Consider the following 10,417-nt stretch of genomic DNA (forward strand, 5'->3'; position numbering starts at 1 on the left):
CATCAAGAATTAAGCTTATACTGAATGTCCCTTTTTGTTCGCCTTACGAAGAACGCCTAAAGCTCCTTAAATGGCCATCACTTGAACAAAGAAGATTATTTTAGTCGCTTATCGAGTGTTATAAGACAATAAATAGACTTAATGGACTTGATCCCTCGGCATTTTTCACATTTGCACATGATTTTCGGCCCTTAAGAGCCAACCATCGTTTTAAACTTAAGCTTACATCAGCAACTTTAAATAGTTTTAAACATTCTTTTTTTATACGCATAATAGATAAGTGGAACAATCTTCCAAAGGAAGTTGCTGAGGCGGAGAATTTGAATATTTTCAAGAACAGACTGAGATGTTATCTTACAGATTTTCCTAGTGAACACTAAGTTCTTTTACTGTGTGATGTTTTATATACATATATAGTTACTATTTTAAATAGTTGTAAATAATTTATTTCTTAATGTATTTTATTATCAGGAGATAAACTAGAAAGGGATAACCTCTTTTATGTCCTTTTCACTTTCCGATTTGGATTTGTGAATAAACAGTTATTATTATTATTATACATAATTACAGTACCCGCAGTGCATCATCCAATCAAGTTGCAATACCTATATTTCGAACTAATCTTAGGAGATTTTGCCCCAGCATTATTGGAAGTTTCTTTTGGAACGATATTCCGCAATCCATTAGAGACAAACCATCTAAAAAAATGTTTAAAAAAGCACTTTTACACTGGTACCTGGCTCAATACTAATGAATCAATATCCCTTTTACAACTTTCTGAGCTATTTTGTCATTTTTCCTTTACTTTTTTACTAATAATCTTAAGTCCTTTGTTATACATAACTTTAAGGGACACAATATTAGTTTATCTAGATGTGCCCCTCTCCTCTCCTTCCAATATACAATGTAATTCAATTTAAGTGTTGTAATTTCTATTTTACGCATTTATTTCCTTTGTAAATCTTTATCTGTTACTATGTTATTTTTTTTCAGTTATATTTACATAACTATGTATCAGCTAGGAATTGCAGGAATAAATAAAATGAAATGACAAATGAAATGAAAAAAAATTTAGCAATAATGAGCAAAAATCGTGTTGCTGTCACTTGGTCTGGTTTTTGTCTTTTCTGACACCCACGTATGGGTTTAGCTGTAGCAAAGCGTTTGGGCGAAAATGTTTGATCGTTTAGCCGAAGCTTACATGACCAAAGGATAAATTAAAAGATACATTCAGTTAAGGTGAATTAAATACAAACGACGATTTTATCGGTGATGAAAACCATACAACCTTTCTGCAAAAAGGCTCTGTATGGCCATCTAGATGCATGAATGAATGTGTATTTATTTCCCGCACACATCACAATTTGTTGAGACGAACGTGTGAAAATCTGCTAAATCATTCAGTGGAGCATTAATGAACCGATTTTTCCCCTCACTTCAATCTAATTAAACCAAACCATCTAAGCTCTTGAAAGTTACAGTTAAACCTTTGCCACAGTCAAAGTCAATTTGTCTTCGCACCTCAGACGGTCGAGTTTATATATCAATGGCAGTTCACCATAATAATTAAAATAATTTGAGTTTATATTTGAAATGGGACAACATGTACTATTTTGATAGGTGTCTTGCGATGGGGCTTTCCAGTTCCTGTGCGATTTTTGAAGCATTTAGTACAGTACTTAAGTGGTTGTCCATTAACCATCTTGGTGCTTGCGCAGTATTACATATTTTAGACGATTTTTTGTTCATAGCCCAAAGCAAAGGACAAAGTGAACGCGACTTAGATAATTTTATTTTGATGTGTAATTATCTTGGCGTTCCTTTGGCCCCTGAAAAAACGGTGGGTCCCGCGACTGTTTTACAATTTGCTGGAATTACGCTTGATTCTGTATGCCAAGAGGCGCACCTACCAGAAGACAAACTTCTCAAATGTCGTGCAATGTTACAAAATTTCCAGGCCTGGAGCTTCGTCTGCCTAAGGAACTCCATTCAATGATAGGTTTATTGAATTTTACATGCCTCGTGGTTGTTTCGGGTCGAGCTTTTCTGCGTCGCATGATAGATCTTACCAAAGGTGTCAACAAGCCTCATCATCACATTCGTCTTCGCGAGGCGCTAAATTAGACATCATGCTTTGGCTCCGTTTTCTTGACGATTTTAACGGGCCATCGTTTTTCTTAAGTGGCGTTTGGGAAACATCCCAGAGTCTTCAGCTTTATACTGATGCAGCAGGTTCGATAGGTTTTGGTGCGGTTTTTGATCACCATTGGCTTCACGGAACTTGGCCGAACCACTGGAAATCTTATAACATCGCGCTTTAGGAGCTTTTTCCCATTGCCATTGCTGTTCACATTTGGGGGCACATAAATGGCAGATAAATGTATCATATTTTTCACTGACAATGCTGCCTTTGTTGACATTATTAATAATCAGACATCTAAACACCAGGGTATCATGGTGCTATTAAGGGATTTAGTGCTAAGTTGCCTTACACATAACATAATATTTCAAGCTCGCCATATTCCTGGGTTAATCAATTCTAGTGCCGATTACATTTCATGTTCCCAGGTAACAAAGTTCAAGGAACTTTCACGAGAAGCCGACCAGTTCCCGACCCCCATCCCCGAGAACCTATTGCCGAAGAGTTGGGTGCTAACTTGACATGTCTACTAAATTCTAATCTCACAGCCAGCTCACAGCAGCTGTATCAGCGTGCGTGGGTCTTTTTCCGCCAATTCTATGCTCACTTGTACGGTTCAACCAATCCTCCTTTACCTTTACCCTACTTGTATCCCTCTTTTTATTTCGTATCTCTTGTTTCGTAAATTGGCCTGTTCCACGATCAAATCATATCTTTCTGCCATTTCCTATGCACATAAGCTCAAAGGTTTTAATGACCCTACCAAATCTTATCTAATTGACAAGCTGTTGACAGCTTTGAGCCGTCAACAGCCGTCGGACATTTGTCTGCCAATTACACGACCCATATTGCACCAGCTGATTCGCTCTCTTACTTTTTCTAACTCTTCGGCATTTCAGCATTCTCTTTTTTCGGCGATGTTTCTTGTCGCGTTTTACGGTCTTTTTCGCATAGGTGAACTGGCCTCCAAGAGCACACGATTTGCCGTTCAGTACAGCAATCTAACATTCATACTTTGTCAAGGCCAAGTGCAAGGGGCAAAGATTACTATTACCAAGTATAAGCATAACGCTAGTCGCAGACCTTTTGACATTTTACTTGCAAAGGATGTCTCTTCCCCTTTTTGCCCCGTTACAGCACTATATCAGTATTGTAATATCATGGGAAATCGTCCAGGGCCACTTTTATGTCATGCTGATCAGACCCCCGTCTCTGTTCACAAATTCAATGTCACACTTCAGCAGTGCTTATCTTACTGTGGTCTGGACAGTAGTCGGTACAAGACTCATAGCTTTTGCATTGGCAGCGCGTGCAATGCCACTGAAAAAGGTTATTCTGACGCACAAATTCGTGCTCTTGGTCGCTGGAAATCCGACGCATTTAAAGTTTATTTGAGGTAGGAAGTTCTTCACGCTAATTAATTGCTTTGCTCACGTGTCGAAAGTAGGTCAGACAATTGGGCTGCTACTTAGTGGGCTTAGAAAACCATTTTAAACTGACCTTTGAGTTGTTAGTTCCTAATCTTATTCGTTCTGTTTTTACTCCTGCTGAATGGGTCAGTCATTGGGCTGCTATTTGGCTGGCATTAGTTCTCGTTTCTTATGACGTACTTCATTCTGTTATTATGCCCGTTGGGTAGGTCAGTCACTGGGCTGCTACTTGGTTGGCATTATCTCGTTTCCCTTGTCTTAATGTTAGGCGGTTTTTTAGCACTTTTGTTCTTATGCTGGTTGCATAGGTCAGTCATTGGGCTGCTACTTGGTTGACAATTTTTAAGTCTGAATTTTTCTATCGATTGTCATCTCTCTAATTTGTACCAGACGTTCAATGTCACAGTTCAGACAAGGTCTGCCGTTTCGTGGCGTCACGTTTAGTATTGACAATTTTTTTTTCTTCTTCTTTCTAGTTTTACAAGTGTCCAACAATTTTTCGCTTTCCAGCTTTCACACGAGCTTTGCTTCTTTTTGTGGGGCTTCAGCCACAGTTGTGTGGCTTGTGGCATATTTTTGTCGCCCCTTGCAATAAACAGGAGATTCAAACACCGGAGATGGTGAGGAAATTCCCACATTGAGCGATATGGTGAACGAGATCACATCCCAGGGTTGCTTAAAGTGAGGGAGTTCAGAAATGGGCCAAAACGAGCCCGGTGGGCTAAAAAGGTATCATTAAGCTGGACAATAATAGGACAGATGTGCCCAGACCTTGTCGGAGGACCTCTGCACGTGCGCACCTCCCGCACCAGTCTACTCGTTGCTGATTAGAGGGAAAAATTAAAGGAGATAAACAGTTAAGAATTCCTGCCATGTCCTAACCAGTTTAAAGTAATAGAGAGCTTTCTTGAGCAAAAGAAAGACCTGACGACTGTTCATTACGAGTTGGGAAGATAACAATGGCCGAATTTATACTAGAGACAAATTATCCATCTAGATGGATTATCCATATGAGATGGATAATCCGTCTCTGGTATAAATTCGGTTGTAAGTCTGATTATGGAGTGCTAACAGACGAATAATTCGTCTTAGACAGATTATCCGTCTCTATATTTATATTTAGATGGTGCACAGACGGTTTTTTGACAAAGTCTCCACATCAGAGGGACTGGTTTCTATATTTTTGCAATGTTTCCTGTCTAAAGCATCTCCTTCCTTGAAAGTAATTGCACAACAGAAAGGGGAAAAATCAAGACACTTACCTCGTCACAGAACTTATATCTGATTCATTCTGCAGAGGAAGTGATCACACTGATTAACTCAGTCTTTTCTTGAACTGCGACTCCGACCATTTTTGAAGGCTGTCCTCCCACCATTTCTTGTTTCTTATCTCATCTCTACTTCTGGTCTTCCTATCTTGAGTGAGATTCACAAGAGAAAAGGTTAACATGAAGGTCATTATCTTCTCTGTTAAGCATGCGCTCGACAGGGGATATTCTTCTCTGATATACCGCCATGTCTAATGCTCTTCTCGATGTGTTTGGCAACAATTCAATATTGTCGTTTACCTCTATTCAAGCTTCCACATGGCTCCTCAACACCATCACACCCATCGTATAACCCGCGTAAAATATCTAGACAAATTATGGACCAAAATTCATCTTCTGATTTAGACTTAAACGAATTATCTGTCTGATAGATAATCCGTATAGACAGATAACTTGTCTCTAGTAAAAATTCGGCCAATGTTAGCTTCTCTTGCAAAGATCGCGAATTTTTAAATATGGAGACTGTTGTACATAAGAATGAACAAGGGAACTGGGAAATGTCCCTACCTTTCCGCCGTAAAGATCTTCATTTGCCAACAATCGAAGTCAAGCAGTCAACCGCTTATATGGCCTCATAAGCACCTTAAAAAGAAAGCTTCAGATGGCCAAAGACTACATGGAGTTCATGCGGAAGATCATCAAAAAAGGCCACACCTCCCCAGCTCCAATTGAAGAACCTACTAGGCCCCAGTCCAGTCAGGTGTGGTACCTTCCACACTTTGGAGTTTACCACCCAAAGAAGCCAACCCAATCAGAGTGGTTCTTGACTCTTCAGCCAAATATGAAGGTGTGTTACTGAACAAAGAGCTTTTACTGGGTCCAGATCTCATGAACAGCCTGTTAGGTGACATTGAGCAGATGCTCCATTCTTTACACGTCAATCCAGGGCACAGAGACTTCCTGCGTTTTCTCTGGTATGAAGACAACACACCCAGCAAATGGATAATGGAGTACTGACAGAAACTCATAAGGGGTTGAAACGTGTAACTCTCATATGTTTGCTTTGCCCGATGCTTGTGATTATTCATTTTCGAAAGTACCATATTTGGAACGAGAAGAAGAGATAACTGACCAATCAAATTTCGTAAACAACGTGACGTAATTTTCCTTCAGGTTCCCGCACCCGCTTAAAAAAGTGGCCGACAAACGGGAGAAAAACTCCCGAAAGCCGAGAAAGCTTTCAAAGGTTGAAACCAGGAATATTACGGAAACACTGAGCAGGATATTATTGCCTTAAAACCCGGGCCAAACGTAACATTATGAAACCCATTGACGGCCTCGCAACTTCTTGAAGTTGTCACTTCAAAAAACGATGCCTCATTGACCCTCTGCACAGTAAACTTATACTGCAAATAGGCTTTTAAAATTCTTATGTTAAAAATCTAGAATAAACAGTGAAAAATATTTTCGAATAAAATTCATTAGCTGCTTATCGAAGTGTCCAAACCTGAACCCGACATCTTCGCAAAAAGTGATGCTTGTAATGAATGTGAGAAGCATTTTAAAAGCTTAAACTAAACTTAGATGTTGTAGTCACGATCGTGTTTTGAGCTAATTTTATGAATGAACAAACTCAAAACAATAGACAGAGAAGCCGTTTCTTGACAATTTTTATTCAAAGTCCAAAAAGTTAATCCTTTAAAGCAATTCGGGAAACACTATCTGGATCGTGGATCCGTTCACACAAGTGAAATCGGCTAAGCACATGGCAAAATTCAACACAAAATCCATCTCAAATCAGGGCACATTAGCGGCGAAGAGGAAAATTTGTAAAACGTCCATGAAACATTTAAAAATACATAAATTCCCTTTCAAAAACGTAACTGTCTTGGTCATAGAGTGCAAAATGTACCTGAAAATTCAGCAAAAACTTCGCTGACTTGGTTGCATTTCAAAACAGACCATGGGCTCCGCCGTGAAGAAAGCTAGGTTCAATTCCTCGAAGGACGAGTTCTTGATGAAAAGCTTCCCTTTCTCCACAAAAAGAAAGCTGAGCATTCTTTTGAACTTTCTCTTTCCATTTTTTGTCTTTTGACGGTGTATTTTTAACCTTGAAATGCAGAACTCTTGTCTTAAAACATCTGCATGGTGATCGCCCAGCAGCCATTTTGTTGAAAATGGATATCCGTCACTAAGGTTTCCAAATATGGTCAAAATGAATATTCACGAGCATTGAACGCGAGTTACACGTTTCAACCCCTTATGGGTTTCTGGTACTGAATGAATGTTCACCTCTTTGGAAATGGACCAAGCCCAGCTGTTGCTATATTTGGTTTAAGAACCACTGCAACTGACAGTGACGAGGAGTTTGGAGAGAATGCAGCTGACTTTGTGCACCGTAATTTCTATGTTGACGACAGCTTGCTATCACGGCCCACTACCAGAGAAGCAATCAATCTTGTCACCGCGACTCAAGCAATGCTAGCCAACACTAACCTAAAGCTCCACAAGGTCGTATCCAGCTCAGTCGAAGTCACAGAGGCATTCCCGGCTGACGATAGGGGAAAGGGAGTACCAGATCTAGATGGTCAGCACTATAGCCTTCCCACACAGCACTCTCTAGGAGTTTATTGGAACCTTGAGGAAGACACCTTCACATTCAAGCTCTGCCTTCCTGAAAAGCCCCTCATGTGAAGAGGAGTAATATCGGTCGTGAAGTCAATTTATGATCTGTTAGGCCTAGCAGTGCCAGTCTTACTTGAAGGGAAATTACTGTTCAGCAGCTAGTACTCCTTGGGTAGAGAAACAATGAGAAATTATTAGGATGGGACGACCCTCTACCAGATATGCTATTGTTGCAGGGGCAACAGTGGATAAATTCGCTTCCTCATTCGGAGAATGTTTCAGTACTGCACTGTTACCATCCAGCTGGTTTCAGGAAAATTGCAAAAAGAGAAAACCATGCCTGTTTGGATGCCAGCAAGGATGCAATTGGAGCGTCAATATACCTACGGCTTTTTAACAATAAAGGGAAAATCTGCCTGGCCTTGCTCTTTGGTCAATCAAAGGTAGCACCTGCTCAGACCACAAGCATCCCCCGCCTAGAATTGTGTGCCACTGTCCATGCCTTCGCAAGCAGTAAACAAGGTCATAAAGGAGATACACATGGAGATTAACGAGATCACACTCTACACAGACTCGAAGGTTGTCCTCAGTTACATCCAGAACGAGACCTGGAGGTTGTATGTTTACGTCACTAACCGTGTACAAACACTTTCGGAGATTTCCAGCCCCAAACAGTGGAAGTATGCTGATGAAAGCAAGAATCCCACAGACCTGAGCACACATTGTCTGAATGCGTAAAATCTCACGCATCAAACTAACTAACCTAACCAAGCTTCTTGAGAGATTTAAACAGAGCAGCAGCAGAAGATGAAGAGGACGAGATTCCACTAAATGAGAACAACACGGAAATACACAAGAACATTGTAAACCTGAAAACGCAAGCCAGCAAATGCCATGGTCTCAGGGCAGAGAGGTTCTCATGATTTTCAAGCGTTCATTCCCGTGCAATTGCAAAGCTAATCGAAGTTATCAAGGAGTTCAAACATCGAAAGAACAAGCGTCAGGAAAAGATTGAGTCGAAAATATCAAGCAGCGAGAACACACTATTGACGTGGCAGCGAACGGCAAAGGAACTTTAGGAGCCATGAAAGTAATAATTTGTGCTGTGCAAAGTGAAAGCCTTTTAGAAGAATTGAAGTGGGAGCGGAGGATTACAGAGAGCAACAGACCTGAGACTGAAGAGTTTGAATTTATACTGTTAGGCCTCCTTGTGGAGTCGGCGGCTGTCTTTAGAGTTTGGAGTAAAGCACCCTCTTCTGATGCCAAAGAAAAACCATGTTGCCGATCTGATAACACGTCACTACCACAACAAGTCCACCACCAAGGTCATCAGATTATCCACGTTGCCATCCATCAAGCTGGGTGCTGGTTGATTGGAGGGCACAATACTGTAGCACAGGAGTTCAACAAGTGTGTTACACGCACGAAATTGAGAGGACCAGTGATAAAACAGTGCATGGCTGACCTACCAGCAGTCAGAACGGAAGTAGCCCCTCTCTTCACAAATGTTGGGTTCAACATTTTTGGCCCCTGCATGATACATTCTCAGAAGACACGTGGAGGTGCAGCCAACTCCAAACTCTGGGGACTGGTAATCACTTGCCTAAGGAGTCCATAGATGCTAGTTCCTTCATCTCCACCTTGAGAAGATTCTTTGCATCTAGTGGTCCTGTTTCTATTGTCTGGTACGATTGGGGTACCGATTTCATTGGCAGAAAAACGGAGCTGGGAGACGCTGTGGCTAGAGAAGAAGAAGATTAAACAGGAGGAAGGGTCAAAGATCCTTACGCGAGGAGTGTCATGTTATTTACGAAAAATGACATTTTAATTTGTTACATTCAAGGACTGTTTTTTCTTTTTTAATTGTAGCATTGTTTATTTTATATTATTTCATATTAATGTTTTATTTCCATTATGTCAGAAGGCATGCATTAGACCAGTCTTCTCCTAAAGCAAGTTTATTCAGCTGTAAGGAGCTATTGGAGAACTTTTAGAGCTATTATAACTGTAGGAAATTTGGGGTTCTTTTAACCACGGAGTCAAGATCGGCTGCAAGTCATGCTTGTAAATTTTGTAGTTTGTTTCTCTTTTTCTCGTGCACAGAGCATAATCGTAGTTTTCGTTTCCTCTGATTTAAAAATTGCATATTTCTTTTTAGTTTTCACTGCAAGTGCTTTAAAAAGTCGGACTAGCCTGATTTAAATAAACACCATTGAATCTTGCTCACCGCCAAGTGCTTCACTGTGGTTGACCTGAAAAACTCCAGTGCCTAATGCCACGGATCTACGACACTGGGAACACAACAGCTACCAATTCTGAAGCAACAATTGTCTCCATGTATCCCAGTAAGACACCAGAGCAAATTAAACAAAAATGCTCTCATCTCTCTTGGAAGAGGATGGCGACTGCTGTATTGTTATTGCAACAAGTGCTCTTGAAATAGGTTTGAATATGCCCAACATCAAACAGATCGTTCATTATGGTACTCCATCTGATTTAGAACGTTATGTAAAGGAAGTTGGTCATGGTGGTGGAGATTGACAGCCTTGCAGGGCAATACTATACTATTGGCCATTCCACCTTGCTCATTGTGATGAATACATGAGAAACTATTCAAAAAAACAGACAAAAAGTGCAGGAGGGATCTTCTGGTGAACTATTTTAAGGAGAAATGAACAAGTCAAATGTAAAGCAGCTGTGGTCGACATGTACAGGAAGAGGAGAGAGAAGTAAGTTGTAAGTAACTTTGAATATGTATTGTCAGTATCTTTTATCATGGACAACTTTCATGTTTTCAGTGATGAAGTCGCAAATGAAATATTCAGCGGCATTGATGAGGCTTTTGATTTACTGTTGAATTCTATCAATTGCCTTGAAAATGTGTTTTATAAATTTATTGTGTTAAAAAGGACATTTTGACACTTCACCTGGCTCTGTAGCACTGTGTCGGGTAA

At 40.3% G+C, this 10,417-nt stretch overlaps 1 protein-coding gene across 1 annotated transcript; it reads left to right on the top strand.

Annotated features, from left to right (window-relative positions):
• Nucleotides 1-7,118: 7,118 nt before the first annotated feature.
• Nucleotides 7,119-7,532, top strand: LOC140931828 (uncharacterized). The gene has a single exon (XM_073381552.1). The coding sequence runs from the start codon at nt 7,119-7,121 to the stop codon at nt 7,530-7,532; it is 414 nt and encodes a 137-aa protein (XP_073237653.1).
• The last annotated feature ends 2,885 nt before the right edge of the window (nt 7,533-10,417 follow it).

The sequence above is a fragment of the Porites lutea genome, chromosome 3, assembly GCF_958299795.1.
Source record: "Porites lutea chromosome 3, jaPorLute2.1, whole genome shotgun sequence".
NCBI lineage: Eukaryota > Metazoa > Cnidaria > Anthozoa > Scleractinia > Poritidae > Porites > Porites lutea.